At 31.3% G+C, this 17,713-nt stretch overlaps 2 protein-coding genes across 3 annotated transcripts in view; one reads left to right on the top strand and one right to left on the bottom strand.

The window, feature by feature from the left end:
• The window catches only part of COG5 (component of oligomeric golgi complex 5), a 397,019-nt gene that overhangs the window by 274,603 nt on the left and 104,703 nt on the right, over nt 1-17,713 (bottom strand). The gene's annotated exons all lie outside the window — the stretch shown is intronic.
• On the top strand, nt 2,612-10,810 carry GPR22 (G protein-coupled receptor 22). 2 transcript variants are annotated; one of them, XM_036918981.2, is made up of 3 exons: nt 2,612-4,803; nt 5,731-5,994; nt 8,384-10,810. In XM_036918981.2, exon 3 carries the CDS (start codon nt 8,409-8,411, stop codon nt 9,708-9,710), a length of 1,302 nt encoding a protein of 433 aa, XP_036774876.1. In that variant the 5' UTR covers nt 2,612-4,803; nt 5,731-5,994; nt 8,384-8,408; the 3' UTR covers nt 9,711-10,810. The 2 variants fall into 2 exon arrangements, with proteins under 2 accessions (XP_036774876.1, XP_036774875.1); XM_036918980.2 differs by having other exon boundaries at nt 5,731-6,760.

Here is a 17,713-nt window from a genome sequence, read left to right as displayed (position 1 = left end):
TTTAGCTATTATCAGTAAACTCTTAAAATGCATCCATTTTTCCAAATGGATTCCCCAATTATACTATGAAAATTACTGAGTCTACAAGGGAACTCTACCATTCTTCAGTTCTGAACACAAAGATGGCAGCATTCTATGTGTCTAACAGTTTCATTAACAGACCACCGGTTCATAAACAGCCATTGAGCTCCATCTCCCACTAGAGCACAGGACTTGTAACAGCACAGTGGAGGGGATGTGCCATACCTTTCTTAAATACATAATCTAGTTCATCAAACTGACTTGGTTTCAGAACACAGATTTAATTCGATTCTGCATACTAACCTACAATAAGAGAATTGTGTGAAGAGAATGAAGCAACAAAAAAGAGAAACCAATGTGGGAAAAAGGCACAAACATGACTGCTTGTATAATTCTTTGATAGAAATATAAGAAAAACATCATCAAATCCAATATATTTAAGGTGGCAAAAAGGGATATAAATCACTCAAAAGAGAAGCCAAAAAACTGGGGGAAAGGGATATAATAATTTGGACAAGGTCCCAAAGACAACAGGCCAACAGTAGGATAACAGTCACAAGGTCCAAAATCTAGGTTTGGATGAGAAAATGGAAAGCAATATCATTTTTTATTTTATAATATATATGATGCTGGCAAATGATTTACAAATACACAGTATGAAAAATAAAAATGAAAACATTTAAAGCTCAACTTAGGTGAGGTAGAGAAGAATGGGGAAAAATGCTTTGTGGAGTTTTCTGTGAAGAGTATACAGTTCCAGTGCATGTACTTTATACAATTATAATCATTTTCAAGTATTCTCTTACAGATAATGAATTGCCAATGTTGTTGACTCTCTAGTACCTTGGCTACTCCCTACTTGATGGAGGTTTCAGCAGATGGTCCATTTCTAATTTTCTGGTAAAACATTTGTTATAAAAAAATTTAAAGTCGAGAAGCCAAATGAAATTTCTGATTTGACTTTAAACTGAAATAAACCTTTCTTCCTTGGGCTCCAGTAGCAGAGAGAATTGAGAGTTAATTAGAATATTAAGTATTAACTGAAAGAATACCCTTGAAGCAATAAAAAGTGATTTTTCAGCGACCAGAAACTGCTTTTGTATATGTACTTTGCAAAAAGGTTCAAAGCACTTTCAGATGTGGTCAATTCCAACATTTCACAAAGTTGAGTTTTTTTACTTACAAACTCAGAGAATCATCAAAAATGTAGAAACAGAACTAGACACAAGCCGGATCTGATACAATGACCTGATATAATTAGTACAGTGTAAATGTCAGCAATAAATTACTTTCTCATATTATTCACAGTTTTCCAAAGGGAAGGGGACAAATGAATAAAATTTAAAAGGACTCCCATATCAGAAATTTTAGGAATTAAAATTCTTATGCAATCAAAATGCAACAAAAAGGAAAAATACAACTTGTGAAAAATGATATTAATAGAGATATTTGGGGGTTAGATTCCTATCTGTTGCTTAGTTATCGCTAGAAAAGCTTTCCAGGTTAATAAGTAACTAAAAATTAATCTATAAAGTTATTTATAATAAAAAATTTGGTTTTAAATAATCAATTGTAGCATTTTTCAAAATTAGTGTATTATATGAATACAAAATGTATTAGGTGCACAAGTGTGGGAATCTGTTATTATTGAAATAAGAATCTATAAATTCTGACATAATTCGATATGAATATTTTTCATGAAAATAATTTGATTCTCAATCCAGTGGCTGAGATATTTTCTTTCATCTTTGTTAAAAAATAAGTAAGTTAGGCTTATCCAACAAAGATATTAGAAAGCCTTGTAATCACCAAACCAATTTGTAGTTTTTTTGTTTTTTTTTACTTTTAAAATTTTGTATTAGGGAAAATTTTAAACATACACAAAAGTAAAGAGAATAATATAATGAACCCCATGTACTCAGCAATTATCGTTTCATGGCCAATCTTATTGTATCTGTATTCATACCTACTTCTCCCTTCCCCCAGATTTTTTAAGTAAATCCTAGATATAATTCCATCCGTAAATATTTCAGTATGTATGTTTAAAAAATAAAGATTTATTATACATGCCAAAAGATTATCATTTCAATTTTTTAATTTATTTTGGTATCATTAATCTACAACTACATGAGGAACATTATGTTTACTAGGCTCCCCCCTTCACCAAGTCCCCCCCACAAACCCCAGTACAGTCACTGTCCCAATTTGTAGTTTTTAAAAAGAAAACTACACTAAGCATTGTATGCAATAAAAAATACTGTAGTTGGTGGTATCTTGTGTATTCTGAACTACAAGTCACTTGCACAGGGAATCAAAAGCGATGTCCAGACCTGAACCATTGCTGGCATGATTTTTAACAAAGATCCCAGAATTTGTTTCTTCAATATAGTCTGAATATAACTTAGAAATACTGTCTCATAGAGAGTTAAAGTACAGAAATGTATACTTCAACAACAACAAAAAAAATCAAAACTCTATTCTGGACCCAGAGAAAACTTGAACTGCAAAAAGTCATATAACTATTAAGTAGTAACTGAACTCAGGTCACCCAATTCTAAGTCCCAAATACCTTCATATGTTTCCAAACTATAGGAAAAGGGGTATTTGCAGAATTCTAACAATAGCTCTACTAACTTACCTAAGTTGTTTTCAACTCATTAAACAACTCTGTGCCTTAGTTTCCTCTACTTCATAGGGATATTCTGACAATAAATATAGACAAAAACTTGAACTCTTGGCAGAGAAGCACCATATGTATTTCACTAGGGTGATAATTTCTCATCCCCACAAGTTTCAACTCATGTTATTTCTCTGGTTTAATTTTAAGCTTAAAATAGCATTGTGTGTGTGTGTGTGTGTGAGAGTGTGTGTGTATGTGTGTGTGCACGCACATACTACCCACCAACATGGCTAGCATTCTAACAAGATTCTTTTCTCCAACTTTCAAAATGCATGAGAAGTTACACAATACTTTAATTTTTAACATTACCAAAACCTCACCACCACAGCGATACAGAAAATTTTTGAAACTCGCAACTATATTTTCTACTACACTACTCTTACCTTCTATAGAAGTACAATCAAAACTTACAGTCTACTCAGCTAGCCCCTGTGAAGCTTAAACACTACCAGTGGAAGATGATAAAAATGCATACTGCTTTTCACAATTATAAAAGATTAATTCCAACTACAAATTAAAAATTTGGTACACATTTTTTAAAATGAAGGTCACTAATATTCCTAGAATAATGGAAATAGGTGATGATTATATTTCTAATAATTCAGTCATCTGCAACATGTCTTCTACTTTGTCAACAGATATATAATCTAGCCACTGTCTAAAAAAAAATTCCCCAATATTGAGAATAGAAAATTACTTACAGGTAAGCAAAGTTAATAAAAATTTAAAGTAATATTTTAAGTTAATTACTGATACCATTGTTTTTATTCTTTTGACAGATCTATCTTAAATAATTTAACTTTATATCTTAGGAAACCATGTAACTAACTTCCTTTGTCCTTTACCAATATATTTGCCCAATAACATTAGCATATAGCTACATACAACATTTCAGGCATAGCAATCCATTAGAAGTGCCCAGGTTAAAAACAGAAATAGCCAGCTGACATAATATATTACGAGAAATGATCAGTATATACACACTGAATGAAAGGTTTACCTAAGGTAAAGACTAAGTAATAATCTCAAAAGTAATGCATGTGATTAAATCTTTACAAACTGAGACTATGCCAATAGCAATAGAGTTTTAAAAAAATATTTTAGGGTATAATCACCTTAGATCAATCTGATTAATGTTTTGAATGAATGAATGAATGACTACCTGAATGAATGAATACTGCAGTCATAACAATGTTTAACACCTTGAGATGTTCACAACAATTTGAAATACACAAAGAAGATGACTTGAATACAAACAAACTAGTTGAAATTCAATGTGGTTCACAGTGAAGATGCAGTCGCTTTCTATTTGTAGAACAAAGAATCTCAACTAAAAACATATATATGACTAAAATATTCTCAAGTGCTATTTATTATCCAGGCTTTAAAGAGAATATGTACTTTTTACTATGTAATTCTTGCAAGACCCTCCATGTCCCTGCATTTTTTAATGTTTGGCATACATGAACAACAAACCAGAATAGACACATTGTTAAAAGACTAATTTACTCATATTCTATTTAAAAGCAACATACAACCACTTATAAATATAGCCTTTTAAAAAAGTATCCTTATATAAAACAGTGGGGAGGGGGGGAATCCCTGCTATACATATCAAGCAGTTTAAGCCCAATACAACTGACCAATCAAGATTAGTGAATGCACTGCATCTCTCTGCAGTGGAGAGAAGCGACAAGGTAGGCTGTCATTCTGCAAAAGCTGCCCAGACCAGGCTTTCCTCTGAAAAGCAGTGCAGTGGTGCCGTTCCTTTTTAGAAAGACTGAATCTAAATGTTGTCTCTGGAGACAAGAAGCCTTCAGAATGTTAAATTACTTTCATTATGTTTTTTCAGATGCTTATTGATTCCACAGTAGGAAGAGTGAAAGACTGCAGCAGCCTCTAAGCAGCACTACATGTTCCACACACTAGCAGTACTGCTGAAACAATGGCACAGTACAGACACATATTTTCATTAAGGTCTTTTCCGAAGAGATGTTTATGACCCTCATCCCCCAGTTCTCTACTAACAAGTGAACAAAATGAATCAATCAAAACTGGAAACGCTTCAACTACATCAAGATTTTATCAAATCTTTAGCGGAGGTAAGACGCGTTCCTTATTACAGCTGCTTTTGAACCGGCATGGTGGGGTAAAATTACTTTGAAAATTTCAGCCTAAATTTTAAGAGTTTAATTTTACTTATTGCTAACATGAATTTGTAAGCTCTCTTTCTTTTAAGACTTGATATATTTTAAATGTAATTTTTAAAGATGCATTGTTAAATACCAAGAATATTCTTTGTTGACTCACTAATGAAGACATCAGTTTTTAAGTCACTTCAGACAGACTAAATATTCTTAATGTCATCAGGGAACAGTTCTTCTCAAGTGTTAAAAAAAAATGCTTGTGTTTCTGAAAAGAACTAGATTTACTATTTAGTTCTCATTTATCACTCAGTTTTAGGTTAACTTTATTATTGGGCTTTTTCATTGAAAATTTAATTTGCAGTTACATTTTGCTTTACCTTTTACATTTTAACTACATGAACAATTCATCAATGGAGATTTATAGTATCTTATCATGGAATCTGTTTTATTAGTTAAAATTCAAACCATGTGCTAATAATTAAGCAAGCTACAATATTTTACAGCAGGAAATACTGTTGAATTTATTTTAAACACAAAAAGGGATGACAGTATGTTTAGTGTATGCTAATTGCTCATGATCTCTGAAAAACAGGTTAGCTTGTAAAATGAGAGCAGAAATTAGTTTTAAATATGCAGCTTTTCTTTCATGGTTACATTTGTACTGTTACCTCTGTTATCAAATAATATTTATAATCTTTGTTAGGAAAAGAGAATCTCTTATTTAAAGAAATCCAATTTATGCATAAGCTGTGGCTGTAATACTACAATTTGCTTATTCTGATAACAAATACCATATATGGTGTTAAGCAAAACTAAAGTAACTTTCAATTAACTGGAAATTATTAGGAACCTTATTTCTTAACCATTTTTTTTTTCCACAAGGGCCCACGACAGCTAATTCAGTATTTACAACTGACAATATGAAGAACCCATCTGACTGAGCATCTCCTTAGCTGTCTGAACCACGAACTGCAGGATATTCTTGTAACACATGATTTTAAGGCATTAAGGAGTTAAAACCAGAGAACACCAGTCTACATTACTGCTGGGATGTAATACATCAACAATAATCATTTTAAGAAGATGCTATATAAAATAGCCACAAAAAGAAAAATAATATAACTGTAAAAGCCTGACAACAAAATGGTGAGCATTTTTAACGGGGGAGCTTATACTTTAACATATCAGAATTGTGGATTCTTGAAGAAACAATGAAACCTGGATTGCCAGAAGGAGAATATCATATACGACCAGCAAGCTAAATGAAGCTTTAGCAAGTGTTTTCTGCACTAAATATTCAGATATTCATATCAATTGATATTACTAAAAGATTTTTCCATCTAAGTTTTATGACCAATTATGTATCTTCTTCTAATGAAAACAAACCAAATTAAATAGCTGATGGTTTTCATCAAAAGAACACGGACTGGATTTATAATATAAAGCAAGTTATGTGATCAAGAAATCATTTCAAAATAATAAGGACTGCTATAGAAACAGACTTACATTTGTTAACAAAAGGATGTCTAAACACATTCTAGAAGCTAGAAACCTTATGTTTCCATTTTTGTTTTCAAATGTTCTGGGAAACAGACACTTTCATATATTTCCTCAAAGGGAAATGTAACTCCTTTCATTTGAGGAAGTTTCTCTTGGTTGTGACTTTTTAAGACAAAACAAACACAAATATTTTGTACTGGTCTTTAGAAATCCACCAGCCAACTAAATCTCACAATTCATACAGTTGAAGTACTGGAGAGAAAAAAAGAATTCCTACAAGACATGAAATAAAACACAGCTACTTCACTGTTGTCGGGTAAAAATTCATGTCAAAATCTGCCAATGGCACCATGTATCAATTTGTGAAAAACTGCTATAGTGAGCCAAAAGGCCCATAGGCAACAGCAAACAGGTAGGTCAGAGGATGCATGTACCCCACCACACTATTTAACATTTACAGAAGAAAAGAACCTTACTCTAGAGAAGATGCATTTTTCTTAATTATCTAACTTGACATTTCTGCTTTATTTAGTTATAAATCTAACCAATGTGACAAAAGACATGATGTTTAATCTGTCAGTCCAGAAAATTTGGTACACTTAAAATTTTCCATTTTTATAGGATTTGAATGTGGGCTAAGACCTTCACTTACTCAAATATATGCCTCTAATATTTTATGCCGAGCACAAAAGAAATTAATAATTGTCGTTTGTTTCTGAAATATTCCCTAAGATAATATGCATAAATAAAACTGTACTCTAAAACTTGTCACGGTTACATCAAGTGAAAGAAGTTAACATGAGATCTGAAAATTTTTAGTTTTTAGTATTTGTTTGATTATGATTTTACAGTCAAATGCTGTACTTAAAATGTAAAATATAGTTGGTTGTATTTTATATTTTAACTGAATATACTGATTACTGACATTTTAGCACAGAAAACCAGATATTTTTATAGATTACTCTAAACCTCTATATATTAAAATATAGATTTGCATGAATTAGCAAAAGAGTTTTTTTTAATTTACCTCAAATATATGTACAGTGGGTGATTTATACAAAAGGTTTCACAGGGAATGTGTAACTTTAAAGAGATTCCTCAGAAAATGGGCTTCAGATATTCTTTTCCCTAAAATTTCATTTTTATTTTAAAATTTGTTTAAACAAATAAAATCAAGTGATATATTATTTTAAACCACTTCAAAAATGGTTATTTCTTAATATATTAAATTTCAATTTTCTCCTTCTACAAGATACAAGAGGGTGTGGTCACAAAATAAATCATTCATAGGAGTGATTTAGTGCTCTTTTATCAATCTTTGTGACATTGTACCTTAACATAATGTCCTTTTCCCCCAATGTTTATATCGTAAGTGCACCCATTATAAAGTTCAGTGTGAGCATTTTCACTGCGAAATGACATGTTTATCATTTGCCTATGTCTGTGAGAAATAACTCCAAATATCCCCAAACACACTGTTGATTACTGAATATGGATTTCAGTCAAGAACATGGACAAAATGGTTTAAAACAGTTTAAAACTAGTGCTCTGTGCCACTTACATTTTAAATGAACACTTGTCCTGTTTATTTGAAATCTCAAGGGAATAATTACACCTACACTAATTATGCTAGAACATATTAAAATAGCATTTATTTCCCACCTACTCACAACATTTTAAAATGAAAACTTAAAACACTGAGCTAAAATTACTTTTGCATACTGGGTAGTTTCATTGTACAAAAATATACTTTATCTCAAATAATATGCTTGAAAAAACCAAATGAGGAAAATCTTTTTTAGTATACTAAATAATTCTGAACTATATATGGAATATTCCCATACAGTTATTTCTTCAAAGGGAGGACCCTATTTCCTCTTATATCAAAATAATACAACCATGATGCTTCCTTAATTCTATTTCTCATTAATAGTTTACAAACTTTAAGAACACATGAGTTTTTACAAAGAACACATGTTTTATACGTCATTTAAATTGCCAAATATCAAATAGTTTATTCTATTTCACTTTCTAGGGAAAACACCAACTGCTCCAAAAGAATGTGTTTTTCTCCCATTCTGGAAATCAACATGCAGTCTGAATCTAACATTACAGTGCGAGATGACATTGATGACATCAACACCAATATGTACCAACCACTATCATATCCATTAAGCTTTCAAGTGTCTCTCACCGGATTTCTTATGTTAGAAATTGTGCTGGGACTTGGCAGCAACCTCACCGTACTGATACTTTACTGCATGAAATCCAACTTAATCAACTCTGTCAGTAACATTATTACAATGAATCTTCATGTACTTGATGTAATAATTTGTGTGGGATGTATTCCTCTGACTATAGTTATCCTTCTGCTTTCACTGGAGAGTAACACTGCTCTCATTTGCTGTTTCCATGAGGCCTGTGTATCTTTTGCAAGTGTCTCAACAGCAATCAACGTTTTTGCTATCACTCTGGACAGATACGACATCTCTGTAAAACCTGCAAACCGAATTCTGACAATGGGCAGAGCTGTAATGCTCATGATATCCATTTGGATTTTTTCATTTTTCTCTTTCCTGATTCCCTTTATTGAGGTAAATTTTTTCAGTCTTCAGAGTGGAAATACATGGGAAAACAAGACACTTTTGTGTGTCAGTACAAATGAATACTACACTGAACTGGGAATGTATTACCACTTGCTAGTACAGATCCCAATATTCTTTTTCACTGTCATAGTAATGTTAATCACATACACCAAAATACTTCAGGCTCTTAATATTCGAATAGGCACAAGATTTTCAACAGGGCAGAAGAAGAAAGCAAGAAAGAAAAAGACAATTTCTCTAACCACACAACATGAGACTACAGACATGTCACAAAGCAGTGGTGGGAGAAATGTAGTCTTTGGTGTAAGAACTTCAGTCTCTGTAATAATTGCACTCCGGCGAGCCGTGAAACGACACCGTGAACGAAGAGAAAGGCAAAAAAGAGTCTTCAGAATGTCTTTATTGATTATTTCTACATTTCTTCTCTGCTGGACACCAATTTCTGTTTTAAATACGACCATTTTATGTTTAGGCCCAAGTGACCTTTTAGTAAAATTAAGATTGTGTTTTCTAGTCATGGCTTATGGAACTACTATATTTCACCCACTACTATATGCATTCACTAGACAAAAATTTCAAAAGGTCTTGAAAAGTAAAATGAAAAAGCGAGTTGTTTCCATAGTGGAAGCCGACCCCATGCCTAATAATGCTGTAATACACAACTCTTGGATAGATCCTAAAAGAAACAAAAAACTTTGCTTTGAAGATAGTGAAATAAGAGAAAAATGCTTAGTACCTCAGGTTGTCACAGACTAAGGAAAAGACTAAGGTTCACCAAACTCACATTCAGAAGTTCTCAATTAAAATGTAAAAAATGGAATTACTGCCAAATATGAGGAAAAACACTTTAAGTATTAGTTATGGGTTGTAAATTTTCAATGTAAATGTCAAGATTAGATTAGGTCATATATATTCAATTTCTTCATTACTTAATGTATTTGTTGCATGGCAGTTTGTTAAAATAATATTGTGTATATTTTGTCAATATTATGTCTGTCCATCAGAAGATACTCATGTAAGTCATATTTTTTAAAGAATAAATACATAGCCTTAAAACAGTGTATAACTTTAAAATGTAACTGACACAGATATCCTTGCTTTTTTTTATATAAAGTATATTGTTTCTAAGCCACAAACTATAGATATATTTATATGATGACAACTGATACAGCATTTTAACATAAGAATAAAAATCACGGGCTCCAAACAAGCAAAACAATCCAGGATTTTCTGTATCCTGTATTGTTTACTGGTGTAGTCTATTTGCTGTAATACTTAATGCATCAAAAATTATGAGCTATGCATAAAACTTTATCCTCTTTTTTAAATGTAGAAAATTGTAGGATTTATCAGGATTTTAAAATTCAAGAACCAAAAAACAGTCCTCTATATGCACACCAAGCTACAGAAACTTTGAAATTCAAGTTTATTATGAAAAACACATTGAATTTCTAAGATCAAGGGCACTATGCCTAAAATATACAAATGAACTGATAATAAAAAGAAGGCAGAAAATTAAAGCACCAGCCTCTTTCTTCCTTTCTCACTTTGCTTGAGTCTAAGCCAAATGCTCTGGATTTATACAGTATATTGGTAAAAACCAGTGCATTAAAATAAGCTGACTTCCTTACTTTATTCAAGTCAGGCTTTTTGTATAATAGAAGTTAACTATTAAAATCTGAATACAAGGAAGAAAAAGAAAGACTATATAACATTGTAGAAAAGCTTAACAAAAGTAACTATTTCTAATTTTAGATACACAGGAACTTCAGCCTAACACAATTTACACAATGTTCCTACACAACCATGTTTCAAAATACAGTAGTTCTATTTCCACCCGGAAAATCACTAAAGCACTAAAGCAAAAATAAATCTTGTCATTTTGTTTTATTCTACATGACTTAATTTAACTTTCAGCATTTTATCTCCCATCTTCAATTCATGTTGGAAGACTTCTTTGCTATGAGATTGTGAATCCTAACTACAGATATGAGGTTTGGGAATCTCAAAGCCAACAAATATTTTCCAGTTGCTATAATCTAACAATCTATTGATGAGTGCTAATTATCATTGTATTAAAAAACAGCAAAAAGCTACTTAAAGTAGGCAAATACTTGCCACCTTGTAATTGGTTAATGGGTCAATTTTTTTTTTAACAGTGTATTTGCTAAATCAAGTAGCAACTCATTTTTAAGTAAAAAAATTTTGTCTAACAATAATAAATCACTTTTATGTAAATAAAAGAGATTTATCCAATATAGTTAGTGAATACCTCAATCCTTGGGGAAATGAGCACCGTGCAATAGCTTGAATTCACTGAAGTTATATGGCAAATTTAACAGTGATTTATTTGTTAAAATAATGTCAAATCTTGACAAAGGCAGCTTCTTTCTGCCTTTTTTTCCTACTCTTTAATGGAATTAAAGAAATGGCTCAATTTGACAAAATGTGGCATATGCAAGTAAGATTTATATTTTGAAACCATAAAAAGAAATTAAGACTTCATAAAAATATTAAAATATTTTCATTTGATAAATGTTTGACACAGAATATCTAATATATTCATTAAAATTTTTTGAACTAATTTTATACTTAGACTTCTGAGCATAAACTTAAATTATCATATTTAATTTTATAATCTTAATATAAATTAGACTATTTTTAGAGTTTTCATATTGAGAGAAAACCCTTTGTATTTTAAATATTTTTAATCTTCAAGTCTATAAACTTGCCAAAGAAATCAGTAAAAAAAGTTTTCTAATATATTTGCCTAAACTGCTTTCATGCCCTCATTCTCTGTAATAAAAAATCTAAAAAAATAAGAAATAAATGGCAAATATTATAACACTGCCCTCTAAACTGTTATTATTTCTACACTTGACATTGGAACAATTACAAAGCATTTTTGCACACCTGTAATGATCTTTCAGGTATACAACAACGCACACTGATTTACAACGAAGAAAATTCATACTTAAAAGACAATTTCTAACAGCTTTTTAAATGTTAAATGCTACATAATATAAAACCAATATTTACGTTAAAAAGTTCAGCTTTTAAAGACAAGTCACAAGTATGTTTGCAATTACTGACTTCAGTTTAAATGAGAGAATGAGAAGTTTAGACAATCATTTTTATTAAATGTTTGTTCTACGAAAAGGTGAAATATTTTTATTCTCCTCTTGACAACTTTCACTACAACACATAAACTTTCCACTTCATTTTAAATAATTATACCAGAACAAGCATTAATGCTAATTTTTCAAGTTAGAATGAAAATTTTAAATGCAAAAACAACAGAGGTAACAGTAACTCAATATAGGACCCTTCTTAAAATCTTATTTTTCTAACCATGCCACAAATTATATACACAGATATAATTTCTATATAGTTAACCAGGTTAGTTCTTCAAAACAATAGAAATAAGAACTCTTATTTTAAAAACTAACCTAAAGTGAACTCGACAAAATTTGAAACTTTTTGTTTTACTTGCTAATATAAGATTATTATTTTATCAAGTAGTAACTCAACAGATGTTCAAACCTATTATGAAAATGATTTACAATTATGTGTTGTTGTTTTTTTAATGACACTCATAATAACTCTGTACTTCTCAGTCAAGGTAAGTGAATTTTTAGGTATGTGGCCTATTTTTTAATCACCCAAATAAAATTATAGCAAAATCTCAATTCTCTGGGCATTAAAAATTAAATTTCTCATTTAAATGAGATTAGACTTAAAAGTAAAAAACAAAAGTATAAGAGACAGGTGCTCAGTAGGCCTTTATTCAACACAGTGATTTAAGACTACTTACCAAAGTCAATAGAACTTTTGGTTTTATTATATTTTATGACTGTACATTTAAGTAAACTTTGTAAATCAACTAATATTTGAATTATTACAATGTAGAAGGCATTGTTGCAGATATTCATATTCATTTGAATAGTATTATTACCCTTGCAGCTTAAAATCTAGAATCAAGATATTAAAAAGTAAGGTAATACCTATTTAAAAAGGCAGAATGTGGTAAATGCTATATTTAAAAAAGAGCAAAGTTCCTATTAATGGACTAAAAAGGGAATTAAATTGGATTTCAGAACAGTATAAACAAAAGCACTGTTGAGGAAAGCTATTGAAGCATATTCTGGAAACAGTACATTGCTCTTTCTAGAAGAAAAGTAATACAGTAGCAAGAAGTTGATCTGGTAAGTTAAATTGGGGCCAAAAGAGAGGTCTTAAATGCCAGCCGAGAAATCTGAGCAAGGGAATAATATAATGAGAAACAAGCTACAAAAAATAATGATAATAAAACTACAATATGTAAAAAGAGTTGATTGGGTAAGACACAGAAATGGCAAAGTGAGAAACCAAACTGTCAGTTGGGTAAGACACAGAAGATGGGAAGCTGCTGCTATCACCTTGGTAGGTAATAAAAAGCCTGGCAAGAAGTGCCAGCAGTAGCTCTGCAAAGGAGCGTAGAGATGTGACAGGCAATGCAAAGGCAGAATCAAAAGGGCATGCAAGTGGGTGAGATAGACAACTGGTATGAGAGACTTAAGAATTAAAATGATGGCCATAAAAAGGACCATAAGAAACTATTATCCTCAACTATCTACAACTTTTAAATTATGCTTATGTGAAAGTACACGAATACCAAGGACAAAAACAAAAAGAATTTATGGCAGAGTAGAAAATTCAATCAGGTTAACTAAATAACATTATTCAAGAACGTTCTGGTTTTTAGAAACTATTCAAAATGAAAATTCCAAGTTGATGCTTTAAATTATCTACTTTATATTTTGCATATTGGTTTATTCAGTTTTTCCATTAAACACATATTTTCTTCTTTAGTGACCTTTTAATTACAAAAAATTATAAGCAGTTAATGGAAAATTACCAAGGTATATAAAGTAAAAAATGTAAATATCATCCTTTGCTTTTTTCCCTAATAATTTATTGTGACTACCCATCCAACCCATTATATATTTATTTCCTTCATTTTTTGCTAATGATGCATAAAAATAATTTTAAAAAATTAAAAAACAGCAATATTTCTAAAAAACATTGATAATATATCAAATACTTAAGCCTTTTTCTATTTTAATTAAATAGCTTCAAGCTACATTTCAAGATCATCTTGAAAAAGCTAAAAAAAGGTTATCTGGCAAACTGGGAAGCAGGTTATTCTAAGTAGAGGGGTAAGCAAGGGAAGAACCATAAAATAATACATTTATTTTCTTCATTTAAATAAGATGAGAAATTTAAAAAAAACACTGAAGGAACCTTTGGAGCCTATTTTCTTTACATCTCAGAGACGGATTTGTACATACTCCTTCTGAATGTAAGCTCCCAACGGAACTGCAGTGAACACGAACAAAGCTAAACATGAGATGGCTAATAATAAATGCTAGGGTATAAAGGAGCTCAGATTATATTATAAAAGAGAAAAATAGAGATAATTAAACAGATAAGGCAGGAAAATACTCAGAGATGCTCAGCTCTTACAGCAATACAAAGAGAATATAGACTGTATGTTAGAGTTCACAAAGATAATAATTTGAAGACTTTTTCTACAAGCATTCAAGACAATGACAGGAACTTTAAAAAAAAAAAGAAATACCAATTGACTGGACATATTACTAATATAACAATATATACTGCATCATACCAAGCAAAATAAACATTAGATATTACAATAATTCACAAACACTTAGTACAGAATGGTGTTGAGGTGTGGAAGCAAATGGAAAATAAGGCTCATCACTAATATGAAAGCTACCACCTTTTAAAGAATATTCATTTTTACAGAAGAAGAGCTGAGAAACTTAAAAAACAGTATTTCTTTCCTTGCTCATGATAAAATAACATGTGAAAATAATCCTAAGCATCTCTACCCTTCTATTCACACATTTTTAACAGACCTCTATAAGCTGATTCAATGGCTTTCAAGCATGACAACTTTGTATTTCCACCAGCAAGTGGCAAAAAGTGCTGTCATGCCTGTCACTGCCACCAATATCAACTCCTACCACAATCAAACTCTGAAGCATCAAGTAAGATAAAGGAAGAAAGCTGAGCCTATATGGGATTGAGGTCATTTTCCCCACCCTGCTTCCAGAAAGCAGTATGTCATATATTTCTGAGAGACATTAATCAAGGCAGACTACCAAAGCACATCCATCCAAGAAGGGTAAGACTTACTTCTGAAACAAATTTGCAGTGAAAATACTAAAAAACTGTACTGTGTACCTTTTGATTAGATGTCACTCAAGTTAGGTAGATGGTGTCAGTCAGTTTTCCTTTGCTATCATAATTTCCTCTGTGCCATCAACACAATATAGGGAATATTAAGCCACTCTTTGATAATTTATAACAACTTTAATTTCCTATTCTATTTTTATAATAGTTTAAGTAACACTGATACTCAATAAATACTTCAAATGGTATTTCATACTTAAAATGTTATTGCAGAAATACCCTGGGAACATTCCTTATCAACCTTTTCACAGAGAATTTCTTCCAACAACATTGATATTATCTTATGTTATAACTTCTGCTCTTTAGCATTTTCATAGATTAAATCATAGAACAAACCCATAACGAGTTAGTATTTTTGAAAATGAGCTGTGAGAGGTGACAGTGGGGGCAGAAAGAAAGGGGGGGTGCTGCTAGTGAATATAATTTAAATACATAAAGACAACAGTTCAGGTGATTGGACATAATCACCTTACAAGAAAACATCTGCTAAATAATATGTTTCAGGTAAACAATAACTTTGGTATGGAGTTTCCTAATCATGTGAGTCCTTTGAAACTGAGTGCAAAATCTGATGGGTACATGTATGTGTGCTTTTTCTCTGGAGCAAATAACTACAAATTCAGTAAGATCCTAAAAAGAGTGTGTATACAAAACTAATGCAAATCTATGGTTAATGTTAGGAAGAAAGTAGGAAAGCAAAACTTATAAATACTATGCAGTTGACCCTTGAACAATATAGTTTTGAACAGCGCAGGTCCACTTATATGTGTATTTTTTTCAATAAATATTACTGGAAAATTTTCTGGAGATTTTTGACAATTTGAAAAAAATTTTCTTTCTCTAGCTTACTTTATTGTAAGAATATAGTATATAACAAGTATGACATACAAAGTATGTGTTAATCGACTGATTATATTATCAGTAAGGCTTCCAATCAACAGTAAGTTATTAGTAGTTAAGTTTGGGGGGAATCGAAGGTTGTATGTGGATATCTGACTGGTGGCAGGGGGTGGGGGTTGTCAGAGCCCCTAACTTCTTTACTGTTCAAGGGCCAACTGTAAATAATTTATTTATATCTACCTTATTCTAAGGAGACTATAAGACAACTTTAAAAAACGTACAATTTTAGATACAATTAAATGAGAAAATTAGTAATAAAATCAGAGCAAGAAGGATGGAAAAAAACGAAAAAAAAAAAGTTAAAATTAACCCTGGTATAAAATGAAAATAGAAAATGTTTATCATTAAGGCCTTATCATTTTTGCAAGAAGTGAGTCAAAAATTATCTCTGTGCTTTCTATCAGGTCATAGAAAAAGAGAAAAGGGGTTGATTACATGACCCTTAACACTGGCAAAATAAAAATCCTCTAGCTATCCAACAGAAGAACAACATTTTCTTAAAACTGAGACAGACAGCATCCACCTGTCAAAGACCTTCTCAGAAATATGTAATATGTAAATAATGTTTCTACAACAACTTTAAAGACAAAGTCTTACATGGTTGTTTCTAATGTCCCTCAGTGTACAAAAATGATCACAACAACTTTACAGAATGGCAACAGAAGTCTCACAAAGCTGATGACTATAATTTTCCTCAATGTACAAGGATGGCATCAAACTAAAGGGAAATTCAGCAAAAAGAATTATGTGGGAATGAATAACATAATGTTGTCCAGGTACAAAACCCTCTATAATTCTGGTTTCATCAAGAATGGATTCTATAGTATTAAAGCAGTGATTTCACCATATTCTACACATCTAATGAATCGATGTGACTGATTTGAAGAGAGATGTGGCACTTACAACTGAAAAAATGACAGATTTTCTTAAAACACACAAAAAAAGCCTGCCCAGGTATTTCTGATGTACTTACTCCTCTCCTCCCCCAACTCCTCAAACTTCAGAGATTCACTAATTAAGAAAAATGGATGGACTAATAGTTAACTTTCAGAAAAATCTTCCTTAAATATTATCTCTCAACAAAATTCTGGAAAAAATAATTGGCAGAGAAATGGTTAAGGGCAAAACCATAAACTTGAATAGCCACCTGAGCTGAGGGAAAGACTAACATCCAGGGAATGACACCTCATCCTTGAACAGAAGAGGCTATAAGCAAATTCTAAAATTGTAAGTTAAAGTACTGAATTTCTATCAACCAGTCTTAAGATAAATCAACTTTGCCTGAAATTTCTGATCCTTATTAAAACATCTTCCTCCTACAAATCAAAGATACAGTTAGAAGATATAATAAGAACTAAAAGAACTGTGCTTTCAATTACATGATTGAAGAAACCATATAAATATTCTATCACCATTATTAAACCAAAGAAATAAGGTATGAGAAGCTTTTACTTTTAAATGTAGTATATTATTCTATTAGTACTATTTATATTGACAAATATGCTTACTGGTTCTAGACCACAACTTCTCAAACTACTTAAATGTTTCTAAAAAGTTAACAAGTAACATAACGATAGGATCTTGTAGGCAGATTCACAAAA

Source organism: Manis pentadactyla, chromosome 7 (assembly GCF_030020395.1).
Source record: "Manis pentadactyla isolate mManPen7 chromosome 7, mManPen7.hap1, whole genome shotgun sequence".
NCBI classification, from domain to species: domain Eukaryota; kingdom Metazoa; phylum Chordata; class Mammalia; order Pholidota; family Manidae; genus Manis; species Manis pentadactyla.
The sequence above is the reverse complement of the archived record's forward strand: the minus strand, read 5'-3'. Positions and strand labels throughout refer to the sequence as shown.

Excerpts from the sequence above, each read along its gene's own strand:
- GPR22 (XM_036918981.2), top strand. The coding sequence starts at position 8,409 with ATGTGTTTTTCTCCCATTCTGGAAATCAACATGCAGTCTGAATCTAAC.